This window comes from Marmota monax, unplaced genomic scaffold (genome assembly GCF_021218885.2).
Source record: "Marmota monax isolate L192 unplaced genomic scaffold, Marmota_monax_Labrador192_F-V1.1 WCK01_AAM20220418_F8-fsc00206, whole genome shotgun sequence".
NCBI lineage: Eukaryota > Metazoa > Chordata > Mammalia > Rodentia > Sciuridae > Marmota > Marmota monax.
In genome coordinates, this window is record NW_026694490.1 from 1,488,803 (window position 1) to 1,502,059 (window position 13,257).

Here is a 13,257-nt window from a genome sequence, read left to right on the forward strand (position 1 = left end):
CTTTAGGTACCTTTGACGGGGTGGGGGGGTTAGGCCCTAAAAGTCCTGGAAGAAGACCACCCTCTGTCCCAGCCTCACACTTTCTCCTATTCTCTCCCCTCTGTCCTTCATTTAAGGAGTACTAATACAGGAACCAAGGGCTTTTCCCAGATATCCACACTTAGTGTAGTGTGTATTCACACTTAGTGTAGTGTGACTGACATCGAGAAGGTACTCAATAAATGGTGGCTATGGTACTCATAATGAAAGTAATGATAGAAATAATAGTAAAAACTACTACCACCACCACCCTTGGGATACAGGGTTGAATTCATTTAGTTGGTAGGAGAGGCATCAGTTGCTGTCCCTGAAGAGACAGCAAAGAAATGTTGGGCTTATCAGACAGTGGCTAGCACTTGAAAACCAAGTTGTTTTCTTGGAGGTGTGACTTAAAATGATTCAGTAGAGCATAATTCTCAACAAAAAGATTCTATTTATTTTGCCATCCCCTTGACGTGCAAGAAACTTAAAGGAAAAAATGGGATTCTAAAGTAACCCTGTACTTCTGACAATCTATTTCAGTTAGTCACCCACGACATCTTGCCTGAAGCTTCAGTAGGAGCATCTGGGTATGAAAGATGTAAAGTCCCTGTTCTTCTTTGCCAAGTTGGTGTTCCTTCTCAAATGGACACCCCCTAACTTCTTGAGCCTCTTAGTGGGTGTAGGATTAATTTGCTGAGTATAATACAGACGTACAGGTATAATGGTGGTTCTCAAGGATGTGATGTTAGAGTAGGTGGACTTGTGCATGGTGGACTGATATTATCAAATAGAAGTTTAAAAAAACCTGAGTGTTCCTGCTGGTTCTGGTGATGAATCCGTTTGGTGAGGGAAGTATATTGAGATGTTTCTTTGGATTTCCCTCTGTTTTTCTCTTTTTTAATAGTCCTTTAAAAGCCTAATAAAAGAAAAGGTCAGTCACTGCAAGTAAAGCCAAGTGTCAGGTTTTCTTTCCTTCCCTGAACACGTAAGGGTAGGAGGGTGCAAGCCAGTTTCCAGGGGGGTGTTCACTGCAACCCATGAGGTGCCCCCCTCTGCCTCAGCCTCATGCTTTCTCCTACTCTCTCCCCTCTGCCCTTCATTTAAGAAGTACTAACACAGGAACCAAGGGTTTTTCCCCAGGAATTTTCTTGTAATATCTCCCAGGTATCCATTTTCTTTTTTACAGTAGGTTCTGAGGTTATAGAAATGAAAAGGGATTTCAATATTGGACAAAGATTTAGGGATAGTTGCTGATAATCTAGAAAAATATCCCTTCTCTTTTTTAGATTCTTTCTACTTTTAAAAATATTTATTTATTTTACTTATACACCTTTGTTTTTAATTATTTACTTTTACTTGGTCCTGAGGATTGAATCCAGGGCCTTGGAGGCGCTAGGTGAGTGCTCTACTGCTGAGCCACAACCCCAGCCCTAGATTCCTTCTACTTAATTCTCATCCTTTCCCCTTTATCCGTGTCTTTGGCTTATTGGCTCTAGCTAAGTCCAGGTCCCTGGACTTCTGGGTATCCTGAAGGGCTAGATTCCTTTCAGAACTGAGGTGACATTGTAAGATTGACAGTTGACAGTTTTGAAGACTAGCCCCAAGGAAAAATAAGGAGTGGCCATTAATAACAGTGAGCCTTTAAGCCCTTACAGCTTTTTGTTTTTCAAATGTCTTTATTGTATTGGGAGGGATTATATCTGCTTATAAAAAAGAAAATTTTGAATAAAACGCAAATCCAAAGACTTGTTAATGTCACCCAGTACCTTATCCCTAGAGAAAAATCACTGCTCATTTTTGGTGTTACCTACCTCTCTCTGTCTCTGTCTCTGTCTCTTTCTCTCTCCACACACACACACACACACACACACACACACACACACACACACACACGTCATACTATGTATTCTAATCTATTCAATATTCTATTCAATATAAATAATGCTGTTTTCCCAAAATGTCAGGTTGTGGAAAACTTTCCATGTCACATTTTTAATAGCATTTAATTATGTGGAGGTATCCTAATTTATTTAGCAATTTCCCATTGTTGGACACGTAGTTTATTTCCAACCTTTAGCTGTTGTACACAATGCTGTCATTTAACATCCTTGAGCATACTTTCTTTTTGGTGGGGGGCACTTACGTAATTATCTTTGGATGTAGCTGAAGAAATGAGACTATTGGGATCAAAGGGCTTCTACATTTTTTTTTGTGGGAGGTACTGGGGATTGAACTTGGGGGTACTCGACCACTGAGCCACATCCCCAGGTCTATTTTGTATTTTATTTAGAGACGGGGTCTCACTGAGTTGTTTAATGCCTTGCTAAATTGCTGAAGCTGGCTTTGAACTCGAGATCCTCCTGCCTTAGCTTCCAGAACTCCTGGAGTTATAGGTGTGCACCATGGCACCAGGCTAGGCTTCCACATTTTAAAAATTCCTTGGTATATATATTGAGGGAAGATGGGAAATGGTCAAACTATCCTCCATAAAGATTTTACCAATTATATTTCCACCATTGAGAGTCAACCTTTAAGATATCCCTATGGCCATCCAAAGATCATATGTCAAACAATGCTAGGGTATCATACTGGGCTTTTAGGTGGTGATCCCCAAGCATTCTCCCTATACTTAGTCTAGTCATCAACCATGGTGTGAGAAAAGGATTTCAGCCTCAAAATAGGAGTAATATTGTTGAAATTATGAGGGAAAGGGAAGCCCTTTTCTTTAGTCACTGGTTCAATATTACCTTCAAAAAGATCATCACCAACATATGGAGCTGGAGTCTGTAAGTTATTGCTTCGGTTGTAGTGAGGCTCAGTAATGTTCTGTGCTCCATTTCCCCCAGAACATTCACCTTCCTCCATGGGTTCATCTAAAGCAAATGTCACTGATATATTCTTTTTAGGCCTTAATCTTAGGCCATCTTTCTGTACAGCAAGAACATGGGGGGGAAAGTCAGTTGGTGCTCAAAGAATTCAAGAATTGTCCCTGGGTAGTAACAAAGAGCCATTTACCTGTAGAATTGGTTTTAGAGGCCTAGCTTCCATGGAGCGTTGTCCAAAATGCTGTCTTTTCTCAAAATGCTGTCTTTTCTCGAAATTCTGTCTTTTTTCTTTGGACATTACTATTCTGGTAGAGAAGCTGAGGAAATTTGAAAGAACAAAGCAGTAGTAGAAACAGACACACAAACATCTAATGTAGCTACTACCCTATTTCTCCCATATGCCTTTGGGCAATGAAAGTGACAACAGAGCAAGAGGACATTTAGGCCTTTTATTCCTGAAAATCTTGATCATCACCTTTTTCTTTTTGTTTTCTCTTTTTAATATCTCTATGCTGTCTTCTTACTCCTCATTAGGAGGATCAGATAACTGAAAGCAGAAATGTGGAATAGCTCCATGACATACATTCATTGAATAATACCACTAGACTCCTTAACTGATGCTAATGTTCCTTTTCTCCTCCACATGGCAAGCCAGAGAACAGAACAAGCCCTGTTTTGGAAAAGCTGTAATGCGGATATATGGACTTTACCTTTATGCAACTTTTCCCTCTGGCGTGACCACTCAAGTTGTGCCAGGGGTGGTGTGTACCCGACTTTTTGGAGTGTTGGTGGGCACTGCCCTAGCCCCACTTGGCCCATGTGATCTTGAGAGACTTGCTTAGTACTTCCCATAACCTATCTCTCAGAACTCCCTGCTCATGTTGAAGATTGACTCCTGCTTCTATCAGTAAATCTAGTGGAATAAATCTAATGGAGGCAGTTCATTACCTATCTGATGAGCATCTTTCTCCAGAGCCTCTGGTACTCTTGGAGGTTGGAAAGCTCAAAGTGGGTGGTTGTTGGCTAATATACAGCTCTTCATATTTATCTCCAATGGCAGCTAGTAGCCAGCGCAGCCCTTCAATTATGGGATGATGGTTCCTCCTTTGGAGGTTTTTGATGGCTGAACATGGCTCCTGTGACAAAAAAAGAAGAGAAGGTCTGAGACTTGGAGCCTGGGACCCCTGGGGCCTTAAAACCAATCACTCATCTAAATAGCAGAGGTACATATAAGCTGTGCTGTGTCTGGAGAGACTCTAGACTCCCTATGAGACACTCAGCATTCACATTTGAAAAAGTAAATGGAAGACACAAAAGCTGAAGTCCTTTAACAAAGTGGTTGGGGTATCTTGGATGTGTGACTTGGAGTGAGTCACTTCCGATCTTTGTTTAAGCCTTAGCATTTTTTTGATTTGTTTTTTGGTACTAGGGATTGAACCCAGGGTACTTAACCACTGAGCCACATGCCCAGCCTTTTTTCTATATTTTTATTTAGTGACAGGGTCTCACTGAGTTGCTTAGGGCCTCACTAAGTTGCCAAGGTTGACTGTGAATTCTTGATCTTCCTGTCTCAACCTCTCGAGCCGCTGGGAACACAGGTGTGTGCCACCACACCTGGCAGCCTTAGTTTTCTTATCTATAAAATGGGGATATTAAACTTTCAACTGTTTTGAAGGTAAAATGCAATATTTGTTACCACTATCAAATTAGAAATCATCACTATAGATGTTGCCTGTCAGGGAGTGGCTTTGCCCCAAATCCAACATATGAGGCTGATTATGAAATGGCCTAGACTTTATCAGACAGATTATAGAGGAAGAGGGAAGGAAGAGGTTAACACTTACCACTCTGCACTTGGACTTATTCTCATTCACTAGCCTTTCCAGAAGTAGGTATTCGATAATATCACAAGGCAAGAGGGCATCCTTTTTGTCTTGTTTGTTAGCCAGGCTAGAATAGAACATATAGAGGGAGGAAAGAAGAGAGAAAGAGTGAAACCAAAATAGGAGCAAACAGTAAGAGGAGAACTAATCTTGTATAACTATTACATATCCAGGAATTGGGTTTAAAGACATCTAATGAGACAGAAAATTTTCTAGCCAGCTCTCAGTGGAGGAAATAATGCTACAAATAATTTGAATCCAAAGTAATCCACAGGGCTCATTTCTCATTTCTCCTACTTCATGCCATCAAACTTTTAACTACAGTTGCTAACTGGGATATGAATGGACTTAGCATTTTTACATCTTCATTCAAACTCTATTCATGTTCTATTTGGGCTTGCTAATAAGGAATGAAAAAGGAGTTGTTAGGGGTGAAGATTGACTGGTCACCTAAATCATCACCCTGAAATAAGTGCCAGTTATATAACTCTTGAGCAAGTTGATAGGGGAGCTAGTTATTAGTGGTTGTTTTCTTGTACCATGAGGTTTCAGGATCAGACAATGAAACCAGAAAATATGAGAAGCAAAGTTGGAAAGAGTTGAGGAAGAGTCCAGGTTTGGGGGTGGGTGATCCAGATATCACTTCTATTTTTCTTTGATAAATATCTTCAGAATTACCTTTGCACAAACCAATAATGTATTCCATGTGGCAGTGTGTAGTAGAAAGTGGCTCTTGAAAACAGAGGACTGGGCCACTCCACCTCACTGAGTCTAAGTGAAGATGAGATCTAGCAAGGTGTGACAAAGGGACTGCCCAGCCTTTTATCTCTAGACTTCTCTTAAGGTAAAAACTGGGAAAGAGAAATAGGGCATAAAAGCAGAATCTTACAGTAAGATGGGTTTCCCTGCCACTCTTTTGTCAGACATTAGACGTGTTAAGATGTTCTTTGCTTCCTGCATACGTTCTACATCACTGGAATCCACGACAAAAACAAGCCCTTGTGCTTGAGCATAGTAGTTTGGCCATTTTTCTTGGCCCTTCAGATCTCCATTTAGGTCATAGATGGCCACTTCATACTCATCTAGCAGGAGTGTAGTCAGTTCTGATTTCACATCATTGTTTATCCTGCTGGGAAGTACTGGATACAGGGGCAGAGGGGAGAAGCAACCACAAATCAGGGAAATATTAGGTCAGACAATTTGTTGAATTTTGACTAGATCCTACTCTGAAAAATGTTACTGAAAAATCCTGTCACCCTGCTCATTCTGGTGGATGCATCTTTTCAAACCATCACTTTGCCTGTGCCACCCCTTCCTGGCTTAATAACCTGCAGTGAATAACCCTTTGCTCCCAGGATAGAATGCAGACATCTTTAGCTTCTAGCCTGCCAGGCCTGTCTCCTGCACTCTAATATGGTTGGTGGTCACAATGTCTCTGGCTCCCATCCAGTCTGTTCCTCTCTCTGCTCCTTTGCTCACACTTTCCCCACTTGACACACATGCCATGCTCTCTCTTTCCTTGGCCTTCACAGGATGCCATTCCCTCAGCTTAGAATACTCTTCTACTACTATATGTTTGGATAATGCCTATGTTTTAAAAAAATCAATTAGATCTTGTTTGTTGCAGAAAAATTAGCTTTACACCACCATCCCCAGTATGGATAATGTGCCTTTCATCACATATATCACAGTATTATTAATTTGATGGTTTACTTATCAACTAAACTACAACAGGAAAGGTAGCCCTTTTAATTTTGTTCGCTATTAGATTCATGATGCTCAGCACGACGGCTGGCACACAGGTACTCACTAAATATTTGTTGAAAGAATTTGATGAATGAATGAACCAACAGGAGGTCCTTCTTTCTGCCCCCCTTTCTTTAGGCCCAACTTAAGAGCCTTCTCTGGTCTTCTCACCTCTCAACTCTCTCAACACATTGTCTGGACTGGTCCTTCATCTATTTCTGTGCTTGCCTATTACCTGTTAAACCGTGGGTTACACTGTATGTATTCGCTTAAGTGTTTATGGTGGCTGTTTCTATGGATGAAGGTATGAAGTCTTGTCACACATTATCTCTTCCAAGAAACCATGACAGACTTGGGCACATTTCCCTCTTTAAAAGCCATGTCCAGAACATAAAATCTCATACAGAACTCCATACTTCATTCAGCATCCATAGAAATTCAGTTTAAAACAACAGCCCTAGCCAGGTGTGGTGGCTCACGCCTGCAATCCCAGCTTCTTGGGAGGCTGAGATAGAAGATCTTGAGTTCAAAGCCAGGCACAGCAATTTAGCGAGGCCCTAAGCAACTCAGTGAAATCCTGTCTCTAAATAAAATAAAAATAGGCATGGGGATGTGGCTCAGTGGTCAACTGCCCCTGAGTTCAGTACCCGGTACCAAAACAAAAAACAACCCAAACAGCCTTTATATGAATTTCAGTCTGCTGAACTGTTAGTTCTGGCCTAGCTCTCTGCTCATGTTAGTAGGAAAATGCTTTTATTGATTCTTGACACCCACACCTGGGAGTACTAAGACCAGAATCAATAAGTTCTTATAGCCTCAGATCTGTCTGTGACATTCTCCACAGGATTGCCAAAATGAGTCATTAAGCTGAGTAGTTAGTAATATGCTTTTAGATCTTTAGAAATGTATGATTCCACACTTTTATGAGTATATATGTTTATATGTATATTATCACTACATTTTAATCTGATTTTATAAAACCTGTCTTATAAGTCAGTGATCTTTTTCATTATAGCTCTCAGATAACAATTTTCAGTCACAACTTTGATATGACATTTGGTATGTGTGTATTAGACTACTTAATAAGTGAATAGGTTAAAAACTCGGAAGGTAATTTTAAAATCTTGATTCCTGTACCTTGATGAGCTTTATGCTATTTTTCCCATGTCAGAATTAAACAAAAAGTTTTTCCTATTTTTTTCTTTCTACTTGAAATCTTGCTAATTCCTTCAGTAACAATCTATTGTTGATGAACCCTAAGATGCCATAAGTTCCCTTACAACTTACATTTCTCTTATTTCCTCTATTAATTCATAAACACCCCAAGGAAAAGTACTGGCTCTCATTCCTGACAGTGTTTCATAAAGCATGGTTGGGGGATTGTCTACTTCAGAGTTGCATGGGCATGATTGTTAGCTCCTAACCTGGGCCAAATGATTCAGAATCTCTAGGTTTGGGATCCAATCATTTGTATATGTAATAAACTCCTTATAATTAACAAAATCCCCAGGTGATTCTTCTGCACATAAGAGCAGAAAAACCACTGCTCTAGAGAGCCATGAAACTCATGCCTGATGTATCTCAGTATCATCTGGAGAAAGTTATTAAGTTACGGATTTCATAACCTGCCCCAGACCAAAGTATCTGGGCCTGCAGGTGCTTAGTCAGAGGTTTGAAGGCTTCCTAGGTGATTCTGGTCATAGGCTCTTAGTATTCGTTGTTCATGATTACCTCTGCTATATATAGTTTAGGGGCTTTACTACTAAACTATATCCCCAACACTTTTGTTTTTTAATTTTGAGACAGGGTCTCACTTGGTTGCAAGGCTGGTCTCAAACTTGCAAACCTCCTTCCTTAGCCTCCCAAGTCACTGGGATTATACACATGCACAACCACATCAGGCTACCTGTGGAAACCTGTGAAGCTAGGCCTCATTCTCTGATAGTTTGATTTCATAGATCTGGGGTGGTGCTTAAACATCATGGGTTTTTGTGTTTTTTTTTTTAAATAATCATTTGTATGATTCTATGTAATTAAATTCTAATTCTAGGTAATTAAAACATATAGCCAGTTTTGAGAGGCACTGGTCCATATGTTGTTATTTAGGGCACCTTTTTGTGCTCATGCTCAAGTTTCTTACCCCATACAACCATGTCAGAAAAAAATAGTTACAGTGAATGGTGTCATCAATAATCATATCTTGCCAGGGACGGTGGCACACACTTGTCATCCCAGTGTCTCTGGAGGCTGAAGCCAGAGGATTATGAGTTCAAAGCCAGCCTCAGCAACTTAGCGAGGACTTGTCTCTAAATAAAAATATATAAAAGAACTGGGGATGTGGCTCAGTGGTTAAGCGCCCGTGGGTTCAATCCCCGGTACCCACCCCCCAAAAAAGTGTACCACAATATTTTATAGCTGATGTCTCTAAATGTTCACACAAATTACTACTTGTAGACTGGGATTTCCTTCTAGGCAATTGTCTGTTCTTGGCAATCATCCTAAAAACATTTGCAGGAGTAGGGGAGGTGACCTACTCAATTTGGGGTACAGAATAACCTACTGCATTGACTCTGGTGGTCCTGTGTGAACAGAGTAACATGAGATATGCCTCAGAATGTGGTATCAGTGCTCATTAAAAACTCTTCTGAGAATGAAGTCACCACTATAAACCAATACATTTGTGAATTAGTCCCAAGTCATTCACTGAGCACAAGGCAAGTTATGCAGTAACAATAAATAGACTTCGGGCATTTTTCTCTAGGAATTATAGTGGAAAACAGACACTATTCTCATAGACTAATTACATAGGGCTAATTTCAGATGAGTACTTCCCAAAAGCTGGCTGACCATCAGTAACACCTGGAGAGTTCTTAAAGTAGATTCCCAGGTCCCACCCAAACTGAATGGGAATCTAGACATGAAGCTGAGTTGGAGCTCTAGAAAATTAACCCCAGTTTTATCAGTAATATGGTGGTCTATCCTGGCTTCTTGACTTTCCTGCTGCCGCTGATTTTCTTATAATGTTTGCCTATCAGAATTAAGAAGCAAGGAATCAAGTTTGTTGCCTTTACTGAGCAGGGAGGCAGGGAACCATTGGCTAAAATGTGGTGCTTGGAGCTGCTGTTGGTGCAGGGGAAGAAGATATAAGATGGGGGACTGGGGCTGTGGCTTAGTGAAAGCACACTTGCCCAGCATGTGTGAGGCACTGGGTTCGATTTTCAGTACCACATTAAAGTAAAGGTCTATCAACAAATAAAAAAAAAACATTAAAAAAGATAAGATGATAAATGTAGTCTTGGGAATGGTGTAATGGGGGAATACATTAATTCCACAAATATGTATTGAGTACCCTCCTGAAGATACTTCACTTTAGTGAAGGCACTAAAGATAGAGAAGACGAGATCCATTACGTCTCCTCAAGGGGATCACAGTCTAGGGTATGGACTTGGAGTTGAACAGGGATGTGTTACAAATGCATGCTACAGGGATGCTTAGGATAAAGTGGGAGTGAGGAACTGGGGATTAGAGAAGGCTTTCCTGTGTTCAAGCTTCCACTGTGACTTGAGGTGTTTGATTAAGCAGATAGATAACGGAGGGAATGAAATTCTAAGAGGTGGGCAGCAGGTACAGAAAATGCAGTCCTGTGACTTAGAGTGCTGTGGTGACAGAGGATGGCAAAGCATCTGTATTGATTTTATCAGAGGACATACGTGGGGAGAATGGGAAACGAAGCTGAAGGAGGAGTTGGGGACCAAACCATGAAAGGCTTTGTGTACTGCTAAGGAATGTAAGTTTTGTTTTGAAGACAACGGGGAGGCATTGAGCAGTTTTGTGCAGGAAAGCATGATCAGAGTTTTGTATAATTCCTCATGTTAACTGGGGGTGGGGAGGCTGGAGATAGGAAGATCAGCCAGAAAGTTGCTGCTATATATAGTTTAGGGGCTTCAAATTGGCCAGTGGCAGAAGAGTCAGCTTAGGGCTGCCAGTTTAGATAAAACTCAGCCATGTCATCATACCCCTTCATTTATTCAGTGAACATTGAGGATGTCCTAAGCCAGACACAGTACTGGCCTCTTTGAGTGATTGACTAGCAGTTAGCTGGGTCTTCACAACTAGTATAGTAGCTTCCTGAAATTCTGTGTAAGTGCTTCTTGAAATGTCAAGGTATTAAACTAGAGATATGGTATTAAACTTGCACATCTCCAAATTGACAGTTCTGAAGCTCCAACTTTCTATATTAGCTGTCACCAAGGGTTTCATGTTATTAAACTTCTTTATCATCCACACTTGTCTCTTATCTAGACCAAATTCCACTTTAATTGAGTTCTGGAACTAGACACCATTTCAAACATGCTCTCCTTCATAATTGACTGCAATGCTTTACATAGTTTCAGTTAATTTATATTGACAATATGAGAAGACTTTCAATTAGGACATCTTACAAAGGGAATGCATGACAGATATTACATAAACAGGCTGAAATACGGAGATTCCTTGGAAAACTGGGTATGGAACCACCATTTGACCCAGTTATCCCTCTCCTCGGACTATACACAAAGGACTTAAAAACAGCATACTACAGGGACACAGCCACATCAATGTTTATAGCAGCACAATTCACAATTGCTAAACTGTGGAGCCAACCTAGATGTCCTTCAGTGGATGAACAGATAAAAAATGTGGCATATATACACAATGGAATTTTACTCAGCATTAAAAAAGAACAAAATCATGGCATTTGCAGGTAAATGGATGGCGTTGGAGAAGATAATGCTAAGTGAAGTCAGTCAATCCCCAAAAAAATAAATGCCGAATGTTTTCTCTGATATAAGGAGGTTGACTCATAGTGGGATTGGGAGGGAGAGTATGGGAGGAATAGGTGAATTCTAGATAGGGAAGAGGGGGTGGGAGTGAAAGGGAGGGGGCAGGGGATTAGTAAGGATGGTGGAATATGATGGACATTATTATACAAAGTACATGTATGAAGACTTTAATTGGGTGTCAACATACGGTATATACAAACAGATACAAAAATTGTGGTATATATATGTATTAAGAAATGCAAAAAAAAAAAGAATAGTGTTATCTTGATTAGGTAGAGGGAAGTGAAAGAAGGGGAAGGAAGGGCATGTGGGGATAAGAAAGATAGTAGAATGAAACAGACATTATTACTTTATATATGTATGACTGTATGACTGATGTGATTCTATAATATGTATACTCAGAAAAATGAGAACTTATATCCCATCTATGTATGATATATCAAAGTATATAAGTGCATTCTACTGTCATGTATAACTAATTAAAACAAATAAAAAATTTAAAAACAGGCTGGTAACACTGAAGGGTGTTGTGTGTGTGTGTGTGTTTTGGGAGGTGTTTATCCTTCAAAAGAGGGAAATTAAGGACTAGGAAATAAGACTAGGATGGAATGACTATTTCACTGGACTCTGGAAGACCTACACCAGTATCTAATGCTCTTAGTTTCTCACATCTTTGAAAGGCCTCCACAAGAACGGTTTTGCCTGAGTTTTCCAAGCCAATGATAATGACAGTTGCATTCCTGGAAATAGAAAAGAGAAATTAGCCAAACCCATAAAACACTGTTAATTGTTCAGCGAAAGATACTAGAATTCTAGTCTTCCTTAGTGTTTGAGGATATGTAGTAGTCCCAATGCATGTAACATAAAAAGCCCAGCTAAAGTGGTAGAAGGTGCTATGTGAGCCCCTCCCCAAAGCCTCCAAGGATGCTCTTCTTTCTTAATTAACTTACCTTGTAGAACAGCCTTCCTCCCTCAGCCCTGTTCCCCATCATGTAGCTACTACTCAGTCATTTCCCAAATATATTACAATGATTTGTCCCTTGAGGGATTGCGGGCAAATACATGGGAGGAGGTGGTAGAATGGGTTTAGAAAAATAATTGTAACATTACCTTCGTTTCTCTTCAGTTGGTTTTAGCCGGGACCAGCAAGAGGTCAGTAGCCGGAACATGATTCAACTTGGTTCTTGAATATTAAGAGAAGAAAGTATATGAGAACTCAGGCCCATTATTAACACTTGAACCTAAATCAACTTACAACTATACAGGTGCTGGTAAATAGAAATCCTGGGACTGTTATAATTTCATTACTTTATTCTGTCCAACTTTGTCTATAAATGTAATAGAGAAACAGGTTATCCTTAACTCCAGTGACAGCTCTTGTGCTGATATATATTTTCCAACAAAATGAAGTGGCTTTTTTGGGGTGGGGGACAGCACCTGGGATTAAACTCGGGCATTTGACCACTGAGCCACCTTGCCAGCCCTATTTTGTATTTTATTTAGAGACAGGGTCTCACTGAGTTGCTTAGGGCCTCCCTTTATTTATTCATTTAGTTAGTTAGTTAGTTAGTTGTAGTTGGACACAATTCCTTTGTTTATTTATTTTTATGTGTGCTGAGGATCAAACCCAGCAGTTAGTTGTAGTTGGACACAATTCCTTTGTTTATTTATTTTTATGTGTGCTGAGGATCAAACCTAGCACCTCACCCATGCCAGGCATGCACTGTACCACTGAGCCACAACCCTGGCAGTGCCTCACTTTTGCTGAGGCTGGCTTTGAACTAGCGATCCTCCTCCCTCAGCCTCCTGAGCTTCTGGGATTACAGGCATGTGCCACCACGCCCAGCTAGTGGCTTGTTATTAAATCAACCCACATAGACACAGGTGGTGTGGTCTATCCCTTCAACTAGTTTGTCCCTATTTGTTAGTAATATTTATTCTACCTTGGGAAGGGAGTAG

At 40.4% G+C, this 13,257-nt stretch overlaps 1 protein-coding gene across 1 annotated transcript; it reads right to left on the minus strand.

Annotated features, from left to right (window-relative positions):
- Positions 1 to 314: 314 nt before the first annotated feature.
- On the minus strand, positions 315 to 12,467 carry Arl13a (ADP ribosylation factor like GTPase 13A). Its single transcript, XM_046419212.1, has 8 exons — positions 12,409 to 12,467; positions 11,968 to 12,038; positions 5,619 to 5,868; positions 4,691 to 4,796; positions 3,795 to 3,982; positions 3,037 to 3,163; positions 2,769 to 2,949; positions 315 to 346 (listed from the first exon to the last, which is right to left on the minus strand). The coding sequence occupies exons 1-8, from the start codon at positions 12,465 to 12,467 to the stop codon at positions 315 to 317; spliced, it is 1,014 nt and encodes a 337-aa protein (XP_046275168.1).
- Between the last annotated feature and the right edge of the window lie 790 nt (positions 12,468 to 13,257).